The sequence below is a fragment of the Prunus mume genome, linkage group LG4, assembly GCF_029339155.1.
Source record: "Prunus mume cultivar Tortuosa linkage group LG4, ASM2933915v1, whole genome shotgun sequence".
Taxonomy (NCBI): domain Eukaryota; kingdom Viridiplantae; phylum Streptophyta; class Magnoliopsida; order Rosales; family Rosaceae; genus Prunus; species Prunus mume.
Genome location: NC_142701.1, coordinates 9,425,610 through 9,439,967, shown reverse-complemented (window position 1 = coordinate 9,439,967; position 14,358 = coordinate 9,425,610). Strand labels below are relative to the sequence as shown.

Below are 14,358 nucleotides of genomic sequence, written 5' to 3'. Positions count from 1 at the left end.
ATTTTAGCTAAAATGTCTAGGCAGTTAATTGAGCTTAATCACTTTTAAAGCTCCTACTTCAACCATACTCTCTGTTTTAAATAATCATCAGCTCATTGGCACCTCCTCACTTGCTATTTCACTTTCTCACGTAATCTCCGTGACTTATTTTTGTTTGTTTATTTAATTTTACTAGTCTACCCTCGTAAGGGTATTTGTTAGTATTTTGAAATTTTCACTAAATTCTCATTCTTCATTATATATTTATATAAGTTTTGTAAAGTGTGCTTGTAAATATTAGATATGTTAAGAGTAAAATAGCTGTTCTTGGTACAACTTTTCTTTATGGGTTAATATTTTACAAGCCACTGGAGAGCAGAAAACTTACCTCTTGACTCAAATGTCCATTTGTAGGTATGCCTTGGGAAAATAGCTACTAAGAATATTCACAATTGGCTCCCTAAACCACATCCTTAGCTAAAATTTACGGAGGAATTGAAAAACCTACCTTCAACCATGCTCCCCCTATTCAGCTCCAAAAATAGGGAGACCTCTGGGAGCTCCTAAATCCGAGGAGAGAGAAAAGACTCCTAGTAACTTCCTATAATTAATTAAATGGTACTATATTTTATTATTATTTGAAGCATTTATTTAATGATGTCTTTAATTTTATCATTTTTTTTCTGCATTATATTGTTGCAAAACACAAACACTTTTCTTTTTTTTCAATTCTTTTTTGCTGTAGGTGCTTTGCAAAACATGATCACTTTTTTTTTTTTTTTTATAAAATTCTTTTTGCTGTAGATATTTTGCAACACACAAACACCTTTTTAAAATAAAAAAAAATTCTTTCCCCCGTAGGTATTTTGCAAAACACAAACACTTTTTTTTTAAAAATAATTCTTTTCATATGATTTCTTGTTTTAACAGCCAATTCTTTCAAAGCAGAAAACCATAGAATATCAAAATTGAATAACAATTAAACGTACATTTATTTGGCAATATTCATTATTTGAATATGAAAATTTTATTATAAAATCAGAAATTAAATTAAAAAAGAAGTAAATTATTTATGACAATTAGAAGTAAATCATTTATCGACTCTCCAAATTAGAGAGTATGGTTGGAGTTGAATTTTTTTCAGAGAGTTCCTAAAACAGTTTTTTTGTGTTTTTAGCTAAATTTTAGCTAAGAAATAGGGAGCTTGATTGTGGATGCTCAGAGCATTCATAATGAGCTTCCTAAACCACCTCTTTAGACAAATTTTAGGAGGAATTGGAAAAATACAACTTCAACCATACTCCATATCCACCATCTCCTAAAATAGGGAAACCTATAGAAGCTCTTAAATATGAGGAGAGAGAAATGACTCTTAGTGGCTCCTTATAATTTAATAATGGTTTGTTTTAAGCGTTTAACGAGAGAATTTATCTAATTGAACAACTCCATGTGTCGAAGAAACAACACCATATATGACTTTACGCCAAATAGGATTACATTTCTTTTTTGTATTTTGTCATGTAGATTTATTATTATTATTATTTGTAAAATATCTAGTTGTTTCTATTATGCCCCTTAAGTATAAATCGTGCAAAAATTAATTTATAGGACAATAATTACGAGATTTTATTATGATTTTAATATAGGGATATACACAGGTTAATAAATCCCATAATTTTAGGACAATTTATTATTTTGGAGATACAACAAAATAATTTTTAAAAATTCTTGTTCATCCTATGGTAGATGTATATTATATACTCTTGTAGATATATTATCATATGATGTAGGTATATTGTCTTATTGCCTATTACATAGGTATCTATGTGTTTTTTCATATTTTCCACAACGTGTAATAGTATTTTTTGTACCATTTTTTATAAAATTTTAAAATTTTTAAAATAGGTAACATACAATTTTATTTGTCTATTTTTGTATATGACTTATAAACAGTCTTTTAATTTATATTCCTAACTTATAGATAACATGATTTATCACACCAATATCATTTCCCTCACTGATCCTCTTACACCTTGCAGGTCCCCAAGGACACTTGAGGCCGAAGGCAGCTCACTTAAGTTGAATCCATTATTTTGGACATCAATAACCTCTTTTAATAGAAAGAAAGAAATATTTTTTTAAGAGGAAAAAATGTAAGGCTCTCTCCATATATTAATCTTAAGATTATCTCTCTCCGATTAATAACTCTTTCCATTAAGTTTTTATGTGCAATAACTTTTTTTAATTTCGTCTCAAATGGTAAAATATGTGTCAAACTAAATTTGTTGTTCAAACTATTTGAAAGGGATATATATTATATGTGTCAATGCCTCAAAGGTTGTTAGTCTTGGAGAAAAGGATTCGGTTCCTCAATTTGAATTTTCTCGGCTAGAATCCGTTGACTTTACATGCTACTTCGTTTAAATATCTTCCAACAGAACTAACGCCCCACATTTTTTGTTAAAAAAAGGCTTAAAAGTTGGAACTATCTTCCCAAATCAATTCCTTTCTTTTTAGGTGATTCCGTATTCTAATAAATTTAAAATAGAAAGAAATAAAAGAGATTAAATCCTTCAATTGTCAAATACCTTTCATAATTGACAACACTAGCTACAACCAAAAACTTCATCAAAATTTCACAGAATTACAACTTAACCACAATTTTTTTTATATTAATAACTGGCATTTTATATTGGTTCTGATGGCCAATGGACAGGTTCTCCTGTATACTTTTCATATATGAATGTTTCACAGAAAACTCAGATACCCTAGCATAAGCCATTGACTAGATAAAAAACAATTTTAAAAAAGAGACAAATAATGACCTTATCCCGAAATATCAAGAACTTAATTTAAAAGAGGGAACATCAACGGATATAAAAGAAAATTTACTTTGCTTTAATTTTTTTTTTTTTGAATAATGTATATTATGAGTAGTTTAGTCATTAAATAATAATTAAATGAGGTGACGTATTTAGAATAGAAGTCAACTTAGCTGAAAAATCAAAGTAGATGACGATTAAACGAGAGGTACATGTATTTTCCCATTTTAAACGTGTGCATCAGATTCATATGCATCAGTAATTGAAGATCACCGAAATTCATAGCTTGATCCTACCAAAAGAAGATGGACAAAAAAGAGAATCCTACCGAAAAGGAATGTGGGATTGAAAAAAAACAACCTTGCTCTACACTGTAGCTGCCTGTGACTAAATACAAGCACTAATAATCATGAAAAATGTGACACAATTTGGTTTTCTATAACGAAACAGACCAAGAGATTCTCTGAATTTGCTCAAACTGCCACAATCAACAGCCCATAATTACCCCCTAACCGGTGGGAAAATCTGAGGCCCCAACACGTGAAAAAACAAAATTTGAACGGCCTCACCATCGTGTGCCACGTGGCACGAACTCAACGGTCAATCTCACTCCACCGGTTCTGTTTTCTGTCATAGTGCATGTCATGGGCCTCCTCTGCTCTTCATAAGGCAAACCCATTCATCTCTCTCACAGATAGGGAAAGAGAGAGAGAAAGGGGGAGAGAGAGAGAGAGTGCAATATCAGGTTTTTTAGCCAGAAGGAGAGGCCACAATTGCTCACAAATCCAAAAGGAGGTAAAGCCCTATCCTATCTTTCCTGATAGACGTTTCACAAAAAAAGTTTTGTTTACTTCCCCTCACTCTCTTTCTAAAGTCTCTTGGACCCTTTTCTATTTTCATGCTCCTCTTCCTCTTCTGTTTCTGCATGTTCATCAGTATTTTGTTCAGTGTTCCACTAATTCTGGTCAATTTTGAGTGGTGTTTAAGTAATTTCTCAACTGGGTTTCTCAAATTCTTTTTAAATACACATAGCATTCACTGAAGCAAGAGGAGAATCCAATCCAATCTACTCCACTCCAATCCAATCCAATCCAATCCAATCCAATGGCCCCAAAGTCAGGTAGAGGCAAGAACAACAAGGCCAAGTCTGACAAGAAGAAGAAAGAAGAGAAGGGTAAAATTTATTTCCCCAGTTTTCTGAAATTTCCCCACTAAATTAAAAATCTGGTTTTGAACTTGTACTCTCATCTCTTGTATTGGCAGTTCCCAGTGTTCTTGACATCACTGTCACTACCCCTTATGACACACAAGTCATTCTGAAGGTGCTGATTTTTTTTCTTTCTTTCAAAATTTCATTTCATTTTTGCAAAAGATTTCATTTCATTTTAGCAAAAGATTTCATTGGCTGAATTGATGACTTTTTTATGAAGGGTATCTCCACTGACAAGATACTTGATGTAAGAAGGCTACTGGCTGTGAATGTAGAGACATGCCATCTCACAAACTTTTCTTTGTCTCATGAAGTAAGCCTTTCTCAAACTTGATGATTTAATTTCCCTTTCCAAGAACTTTGTTTATGGCACTCAGTTTATTTTAATCCAATTTGAAAATTCAAAACTGATTTTTTTTTGTTTTGGCCTTTTCGTTTTTGGCATTTTCAGGTCAAGGGGCGGAGATTGAATGATAGGGTTGAGGTTGTTAGTCTGAAACCCTGTCTTCTGAAAATGGTTGAAGGTAGGTGAAATCGGCATCCTTCTAATTCAGCATCAACCAGACTGGCAACAACCATCTTGGTGCCATTTTGGCGTTCTATTATTTTAAGTCAATTACTACTTTGGGTTAAGTGTTTTAAATATCAGAAAAGCCAAAAAGTTAACTGTCACACAAAGACAAAGTGTAAGTGTACGATAGTTTAGCATGATCCTCCCTCCCAACTAGAATAATACATAAAGGACAACATTTTTTTATTAGTCTATAGATTTTGGACCTTTGCATGCTAGATTATTATAATCTCACTGGTAAAAAAATATTTATGAAAGGAGTTTAACTCTTGCAAATTTAGGTTAGTCTAGTTGCTTTATGCTCCTTGCACCCGAGTTCGAATCATTATATGTATAATTTAGTAATTTAATATATTACTTTATACGTTTTTGTTCTAATTTATGGTTTAATTAGTTGCTTTATTCTTTTGCACTCGAGTTCGAATCATTCTATGTATAATTTAGTAATTTAAAATATTACTTTATACGTTTTTGTTCTAATTCATGGTCTAATTAGTTGCTTTATTCTTTTGCACCCGAGTTTGAATCATTCTCTGTATAATTTAGTAATTTAAAATTTTACTTTATATATTTTTGTAATGATTTAATTTCTTTGTATCAACAAGACAACAAAAAGAAGGAAAAGGCAAAGAATATGAAGCCTTTTTGTTTCGTTTCCCAATTAGTAGATAGGTCACCAAATTTCATCATATGTTAAAAGTGTTTAAACTTTTTCAGAGGACTACACCGACAAAGCCCAAGCCGAGGCCCACGTGCGGCGGCTGCTCGACCTGGTAGCCTGCACGACCCGATTCGCCAAGCCCAAACGGTCTGCCTCTAACCCGGACTCGAAGTCTAAGAAGAACGGCGGTAGGCTTGACAACAGGAGCTCCGGGCCACCTTCGCCGTCCAATGGGGGAAGTGCACGTGCGACTTCAGCGCGATCCGAACCGTCCGTTTCTGCGATCTCGGAGAGCCTCGGGATGGTAGCCATTCATCCGACGCCGAAGCTCTCCGACTTCTACGAGTTCTTCTCTTTTTCTCACCTCTCCCCTCCCATCCTCCGTGAGTCTTCTTCTTTCAACTCATTTTCTGAGTTCTCTGTTTGGTTCCTCAGAAAACGTGGAAAAATATCCACCTTTCGTTTTTTTCACTAATCTAATGTTTTGTAGATTTGAGGAGATTGGACGCTGACGATGCACACGAGAGGCGCGATGGTGACTATTTTCAAATTCAGGTATATATATATATATTTTTTCTATTTCGTTAAAAGTTAAAAAAAAAAAAAAAGTAAAAAATTGTACGACCTTCACAGGCCTGGAATGTAACATAAATTTTTAGGCACGTGAAAGTTGTACGTATTTAATACTAAACATGGGCGGTCAAACACGGGTATAATGCCTTTCACATTGTAGTAAAATTTCGGTAACCAAGTGCGAAACCGAATCTCTTTTGGGTGGTTAAAGATTTTGAAATATTTTACATGATTTTATTATTATTATATACGTTGTGTAATAATTTCGATAAATCATTGATAGATGAGTGAGTGGAACAAGTATTATTGTGACATAACTATGGAAAAAAGGAACTTGAAAAGTTAGGCATCAATGACATTATCCTGGTAGGGTCCCAAAAACACGTGTAAAGTGTTATGAGATTACAGTAGGAAAAGACAATTTGAGGTACGTGTGACAGAAGATTGGTCGGAAGAAAATTATTTGAAAATAATGAGGATCTATTTATCATTTTCTCTGTGACAATTAATAAGAAAAAGAAATTTGTTACATGCATGAATTTTTTCTTACCTAAACATCATCCATTTAGAATGGTCTAAATGTTGCGAAATGTGGGTAAATAGATAATTTGTAAATGTAGAGGCTCGGAATCTACATCTATCTTCGTGTCTGAGTAGTTTTGTATATTACTATCGCTGTTGTTTTTCTTTCATCATTTTCTTGTTCATACGATATTGTTTTGACAACCTCTGCCCTCTCTGAAAATGTGGTCAATCCATGCAGATTAAGATTTGCAATGGGAAGCAAATACAAGTGGTTGCATCTGTCAAAGGGTTCTACACTGTGGGGAAACAGTTTTTACAAAGCCACTCATTGGTGGATCTTCTGCAACAGCTCAGCAGAGCTTTTGCGAATGTGAGTACTTGTACTTCTGTTATACCTTAATTATAAATCCATAGCGTCAGCCCAAGCAAAAATGATTAAAACGGCTAGCAACATATGTTACATATGTACTTCTGGTGATTTTGGATTTGGCTCAATCTAATCCTTTCACTCAAAAAATGTAGTGAGATTCAGGAAGCTAGATATGATTTTCTCCTCCTTCCTCACTTTTGAATCAGTAAATCTACTTCCAAGGTGCATGCAATAGTTCAGATGGATACTTCTTGCGTGCATTTCTGAAACTTCCTAATGTTAATTTTCTGTTCTTGAATTTTTTTTTTTTTACTTATCTGTTTAACTAGATATGGTCTGATAATTGCAGGCATATGAATCCTTGACAAAAGCTTTTGTTGATCATAACAAGGTTAGAAATAATTTTAATGTCTATGTACTTTAATTGAAACGAGTAATATTTGAGTTATTTCCTCATTTAATGTGTGTTTTGTTTCCCTTTTTCCTCTTTTATTTAGTTTGGTGATCTTCCATATGGTTTTCGAGCAAATACATGGCTTGTGCCTCCATCAATTGCTGAGTCTCCATCAGATTTTCCACCCCTACCAACTGAAGATGAAAATTGGGGTGGAAATGGTGGAGGCCAGGGAAGAAATGGTGAATATGATCTTCGACCCTGGGCTACAGATTTTGCAATACTAGCTTGCCTTCCTTGCAAAACTGAGGAGGAGAGGGTAGTCCGAGACCGGAAGGCCTTTTTGCTTCATAGCAAATTTATTGATGTCTCAGTCTTTAAAGCTGCTTCAGCAATACGTGCTTTAATAGGCTCCAGTATGAATGCAAAGGAGACAGTGAATTGTTCTCAAGGCTGTGTTCTTTTTGAGGATCGTGTTGGGGACTTGTCCATAGTTGTAAAACGTGATACAACAGAAGCATGGTCGAAGTCTGAAGTGAAAGCTAATGGCGACCATTTATGCAGTATGTCCGCCAAGGAAGTTGCTCAGAGGTGTTTACTTAAGGGTTTAACTTCTGATGAGAGTGTGGTTGTTCATGTAAGTATATTTATAACTGTCGGTATATATGTATCTGTATCTATGCCTGTTCAATAAATAAGAAATGCAACTCCACTGACCATCCTTGAATGTTATTTTTTCCATTGTATTATAATTTCTATTTTTCCTGATCTAATTTCTTATTACAGTCATTGTTTAGGTCAAGTTCATTTATTTTTTTGGTGTATTATGAGGGTTGTATTTTGGTACAATATAAGTTGTTAGAGTGAAGAGATGAAACAAAATAGTACTTTTGCAGGATACTTCCTCCTTGGGTGTAGTCAATGTAAGGCACTGTGGATACACTGCAACAGTTAAAGTTGTTGGTAATATAAAGAAGGGGAACCGTCAGGCTAAAGATATTGATGTTGAAGATCAACCAGATGGAGGAGCCAATTCTCTTAATGTCAACAGGTTCAGACCATTTTCTTTTTAACAATTTTGTTTTGGGAGCAGTGTATATGGTTGAAGCTTCATAGGAAGCTGTTCTTCCTCTCTCAGGAACATGCTATATAGTATCATGCATGTTATTTCTTTATACTCACTGATTCATTGGAAATTTTTGTACAGCTTGAGGGTTCTGCTTCAAAAGTTCAAAACTGAATCATTGGCTTCCTCTGATTTGGATAGCTTAGAAACTTCTAGGTGTCTGGTTCGAAGAGTAATAAAAGAGAGTTTGACAAAACTTGAGAATGAACCTGTGAATTCTGAAAGATCTATCAGATGGGAACTTGGTTCCTGCTGGGTGCAGCATTTACAAAAGCAGGAATCCTCTGTAGTTAGCGACTCTGATAGTCTTGATGACAATAATGAAGCTGAAGCAATTGTGAAAGGTCTAGGAAAGCAATTTAAACTATTGAAGAAGAGGGAAAAGAAAACAAGTGGCGAAAGAACATATGATGAGGAAGAAATTGATGCTAGTGAAAGCAGAAGTAGCAACAACAGAACATTAGAGCTACACAATGGAGATATCAGCAATGATTCTGACTTGAAACAGTTACTTTCAGAAGAAGCCTTTTTGCGTCTGAAAGAAACTGGAACTAATCTTCATCTGAAGGTTTACTAGACTTATTTCAAATACAACTGTTTGAATCTGCAATTATTTGCAACTATGTGACATTGATTTAAAAAGAAAAAAGCCACATTTTCCCAATTTGTAGTACTATTTTTGCGTCATTGATATTAACAGTTTAAGCTTGCTTGTTGTGACACTGGCAGTCAGCAGAGGAGCTTATCAAGATGGCACACAAATATTATGATGAAATTGCCCTGCCAAAGCTGGTAATGTTCTGTTTACAGTGACTTTACTCTTATCATACAAGAAGTGTCTTCTACAGAGCTTATGATCTAAATCTCTCACTTCATTAGGTAACAGACTTTGGGTCCCTTGAACTTTCACCAGTTGATGGCCGTACATTAACAGACTTCATGCATTTGAGGGGACTAAAGATGCGCTCTTTGGGTCGTGTGGTATGTCAGCTCTCTGTCTCTTTCTGCTACTGCTACCATTCCTTTTTACACTGGTCTCTGTCCTGGAGTGAATTTGAGTTTTTGTTTTCTTTTTCTGTTCCTAATGTTGTCTTAACAACTTAGGTTGCACTGTCGGAGAAGCTTCCTCATATACAGTCACTTTGTATTCATGAGATGGTTATTCGAGCTTTCAAGCACATGCTTGAAGCCGTCATTGCTTGTGTTGACAACATAACTGACTTACCTGTGGCAATTGCTTCAACCCTAAATTTTCTACTTGGTGCTTCGGGGATGGAAGATGATGTCCTCAAATTGCAATGGTTACGATTATTCCTGGCCAGAAGATTTGGTTGGACACTAGAAGATGAATTTCAGCACTTGAGGAAGTTATCAATTCTCCGAGGACTTTGTCATAAGGTATTTTAATTTTGACTGAGAGCCTCACTGATATGCAATTAAAGCAGAGTCATGATTTTTACATGTCTCTCTTTCCAGGTTGGTCTGGAGTTGGCCCCGAAAGATTATGACATGGATTTCCGAAATCCTTTCAGCAAATACGACATTATTAGCATGGTTCCAGTGTGTAAGGTGTTATTCTGTTCAGTTGTCCCCTCTTAGTAACCCAGCTTTGGCGGATTCTAAATGTCTAATATTTCTTTAATTCTTCTTTGACAGCATGTAGCATGCTCTTCAGCAGATGGACGGAATTTGTTGGAGTCTTCCAAAATTGCTCTTGATAAAGGGAAGCTGGAGGATGCTGTTAATTTTGGAACAAAGGTACCACCTCTATATTAATTTGAAATTGTGCCAGCTCTTTTCTGATACTGATTTTCCCTCTTCCATTTTAAGGCACTAGCAAAGATGATAGCTGTTTGTGGCCCCTATCATCGAGTTACAGCGAGTGCTTACAGCCTTCTAGCGGTAGTTCTTTACCACACTGGTGATTTTAATCAGGTATTACTTTCAACTGTAATGGATCGCGTTTATATTTTTATCCTGTTCTTCTATATACCGTATATCTTATACCTCGCTGTCATTGTCTAGGCAACCATTTATCAGCAGAAGGCTTTAGCTATTAATGAAAGGGAACTTGGGCTTGATCATCCAGATACCATGAAAAGCTATGGGGATCTTTCTGTTTTCTATTATCGTCTTCAATACATTGAATTGGCTTTAAAGTAAGTTGAATTAATCATTTCTTGTATAACTTTTCAATGAAATTGGCAACTGTGATTCATACTTATTTTTACTAACATATTTCCTGTAAATTTTGTGTTCACTTTTTCTTTACGGTTCTGATTTGTGTGTTCTTGGTAGGTATGTAAATCGTGCTTTGTATCTTCTTCATTTTACATGTGGACTATCTCACCCTAATACTGCTGCAACGTACATAAATGTGGCTATGATGGAAGAGGGCATGGGAAATGTACATGTTGCTCTCAGATACCTGCACGAAGCTCTCAAATGCAATCAGAGACTATTAGGAGCAGATCATATACAGGTCTCTCTCTCTCTCTCTCTGTGTGTGTGTGGTTGTGCTCGTACTCGTGAGCCTGCATGCCTGCATGTACGGCCCACCTTCTTCTGTAAACACTTAGAATATGTAATCTCTGGTAAGCTGAACTTCTTACATGGTTTTCACCTTTTAGACTGCTGCAAGCTATCATGCCATAGCCATAGCTCTTTCGTTGATGGAAGCATATTCCCTCAGTGTGCAGCATGAGCAAACAACGCTTAAGATACTTCAGGCCAAACTTGGGCTGGAGGATCTTCGTACTCAGGTTGACTACAGAATCTTTGCTATTGTCTATATTTATTGGATTTATTTGATACATTATGTGCAATTGGCCTTCTCTGTTACTCACTACAAGGAAATGAAATGGCCATGGCTTATATTAGACATAGTTTGAAGTTGCATAGTCGACATATTAATGAATTATATATTCCTGAGCAGGACGCAGCTGCATGGCTTGAATATTTTGAATCTAAATCTCTGGAGCAGCAAGAAGCAGCACGAAATGGATCCCCAAAGCCAGATGCATTAATTGCAAGCAAAGGTCACCTTAGGTACTAATATGGTATTCCCAGATTACTTTCTTCCAAATTATATGATCATATGTACAGGCAATTAACCCTTTTCGGCTCTGTGCAGTGTGTCAGATCTCCTAGATTTCATTAGTCCCGATCAAGATTCGAAAGTAAATGATGCTCATAGGAAGCAGCGGCGTGCAAAGGTGGATAGGTTTCTTCTTTTATTTTCCCTTTAGAGTCTTTATTCATTTGGACATAGAACATTGAATTGGACATTGGGCGAGATCCAATGGAAGCGGGTGATGTTACTGTAATATGATATCTATTTAAGCTCATCTTTCATGTTTGATATCCTTACATTATTTCTCCTTATTTTCAGGTACATCAGTCGAGTGATAATATATCTCAGGAACATCAAAATGTAATAGCTGATGATGACCTCGGGAACAAGATTTTGCTAGATGGTAATACTGAAGTACTTGAGGATAGATCGGTTCATCAGGAACCAGAGGAAGAAAAAATTTCTGGAACTGGTTTGCCAATTACAAGCTTAACTGTTGAAGAAACAACTTCAGATGAAGGTTGGCAAGAAGCCGGTTCAAAGGTCCGGTTTGGGAGTACCGCTACAGGCCGGAGGTTTGGTCGAAGGAGGCCAGAGAGTGAATATTCTAATTTTAGAGAAGGCAAATACTGGAGGGACATCATTTCATCACCGCAGAATGCAGCTCCTAAGAGCTTTCTGACTGATTTATCTCAACCGAAACAGTCAAAGGTTCGTACTTTGAGTGCTGGGGAGGATTCAGTTAAACTTAATTCCAAAACTTCTGTTTCTAAAGTTCCCACTACTCCAGTCACTACGAACTTGACTTCGAAAACTGTGTCTTACAAAGAAGTAGCTTTGGCACCTCCAGGTACAGTTCTAAAGGCACTGCTGGATAAAGTTGAAGACCCAAATGTGGAAAACCCTGAAACCAAGCCGTGCGAAATTCCACCTGAGACATTAAAAATAGACGAAAGCATAGGAGATTCTGTAGTAGAAGAAATTCCAGATGACAAGTTGGATGGAACAGGTCTTGAAAGTGCATCCCAGTTGGAAGCTACAGCCCCTGAAATTGTTGAGGAAAAGTCTGGAGAAAGAAATGGAAGTAAGCTTTCAGCTGCTGCAGAACCATACACTCCAAGACCACTCGCAACGACTCACCCTCTCAATCCGGCAGCTGTTACAAGTGTATACGATGTGAGAGCCAGTCAAGTAATGCTTTCAGCACCTGTACTCCCCCCAGCAGCTGCTAGAGTTCCTTGTGGGCCAAGGTCGCCTTTGTATTATAAAACCAATTATTCTTTCCGCTTGCGGCAAGGTGTTCAGAAATTTCAAAGACAAATTACAGAAAGTGGTGGTTCTGGGCCTCCAAAAATCATGAATCCACATGCTCCTGAGTTTGTTCCTGGGAGAGTTTGGCAAGCGGATCCTATAGATGAATATGCAGAACTTGCAAGTGAATCAAATCCTTCACTTGAAATTACTAGGTCTCAACAGGAGGAACGGGATGTAAACTCCAATAGTAAAGCTGGAGATGGCATTTTGAGAAAGAGCATCTCTGAGACTGAGAAGTCAGAGCTTGCAAGGCAGATATTGCTCAGCTTCATAGTAAAATCTGTCCAGCAGAATAAGGATCCTGTAACTGAAAGTAAGCAGGAAAACCATTCAGATGCCATAGAAAATGATAGTGCGATTATTAAAATTCACTATGGAAATGAAGGAAAGAAGGACTTGCTTTCTGAATCCAGTGACTCTGAGCAGCCAAAAACAACGGATGTAAATACAAAAGAAGGGGGGGATGCCGAAGGATTTACAGTTGTCACGAAGAGGAGGAAAAGCCGGCAGCTCAGAAGTGGGGTAACTGGGTTGTACAATCAGCAATCTATTTCAGCTTCTGTTCATTGAATGTATACAGATCTTAGGGTACCAAGAAGCATCAGTTTTTTTCTTCCTCAAATCTCACATAACAAGATATAATGTAGAAAGTTTCTCATTTTTTTTTGAGAGAGAAACTTGGAATTTTACTTTCTTTGTTTGTCAATCAGCTCTCCTCATGTTTATGTTTTATTTACTAATTTGGAGACTCAGATGAATAAAAAGTTGTCCGTTCTCGAGTTCAGTGTCTGGCATCACTATATCAGAATTTTACTAATGATCAATGTGACAAGTTTTTTTTTTTTTTTCTTCTTTCAGTTTAGTTTCTGTAACAATTTTTTTCAACAGTTACATTCACGAAACAGGTTCAATCAAGATAAATTAGCACAAAATAGAAGATTGCAATTGTAATACCACGGTAACTGGTTATCAATTTGTTTATTCATAAGGTGGCAGTTAACTTCACTGTTAACTTTTCCTGGGAAACATACAGTTTCATACATATATGGGCAGGAAATCAAGAATGAAGACCATGCAACGGATACAAAAGTCAGAGTCCCTCTTCTTTGTCTATGTGGTCACAGTGAAATCCAATGATATCCTACTGTCACTACGAATCTTAGACAAGACACGATCCTCGTACTAGGGATGTCTGCCCGGTGGAGCTTGAGGAGGTGCTGGACTTGCTTTTGTTCTGGGATGATTACCATCCCTACCTTTATCTGTTGGTGTCGGAGGGGGCCATGCTTAAAATCCGAGCTGACAGCTGCTTATCAAAATTGGCCTTAGTCTCTGTACAGCCACATGGTATTCCAATCCAAGTTGAAGCCAAAGGATGACAAATATTAGTGCAGATGCTGATACCGCAAGGAGCCATGCCAATGAAGCTCGAGTACTTATGCATGTGATGACTTCTTCAACTCTCTTATTTAGAGTTTGCATGCATTGAAGGCCTATGTTGACGAAGACAATTACAGGGAAAGAGACTTTCGAGGGGAAAAAAGAAATAAAAACAAGAAGTCAAAGAAACAAAAAACAAAACTAAAAGCAAACTGGTTAAATAAATAAAAAAAAGCCTTGCTTGCGAGGTTGGAAATCCGAATCAGATCGGCCCTAACAATACTAATAGTGGGAACAGGCGGGGATAGCTACAAACATGGCCTGAATTATGTAAAATTAAATTATTTATTGTTTGTAAAA

At 36.3% G+C, this 14,358-nt stretch overlaps 1 protein-coding gene across 1 annotated transcript; it reads left to right on the top strand.

Moving 5' to 3' along the window:
• Positions 1–3,441: 3,441 nt before the first annotated feature.
• LOC103328111 (Tetratricopeptide repeat (TPR)-like superfamily protein) lies at positions 3,442–13,397 on the top strand. The gene is made up of 24 exons (XM_008230502.2): positions 3,442–3,596; positions 3,834–3,975; positions 4,065–4,123; positions 4,232–4,324; positions 4,463–4,535; positions 5,300–5,626; positions 5,734–5,798; positions 6,580–6,711; positions 7,061–7,102; positions 7,209–7,742; positions 8,002–8,156; positions 8,313–8,799; positions 8,961–9,023; positions 9,111–9,212; positions 9,336–9,629; positions 9,708–9,800; positions 9,888–9,989; positions 10,062–10,166; positions 10,257–10,390; positions 10,530–10,713; positions 10,862–10,993; positions 11,167–11,279; positions 11,365–11,446; positions 11,623–13,397. The coding sequence occupies exons 2-24, from the start codon at positions 3,906–3,908 to the stop codon at positions 13,186–13,188; spliced, it is 5,007 nt and encodes a 1,668-aa protein (XP_008228724.2). The 5' UTR covers positions 3,442–3,596; positions 3,834–3,905; the 3' UTR covers positions 13,189–13,397.
• The last annotated feature ends 961 nt before the right edge of the window (positions 13,398–14,358 follow it).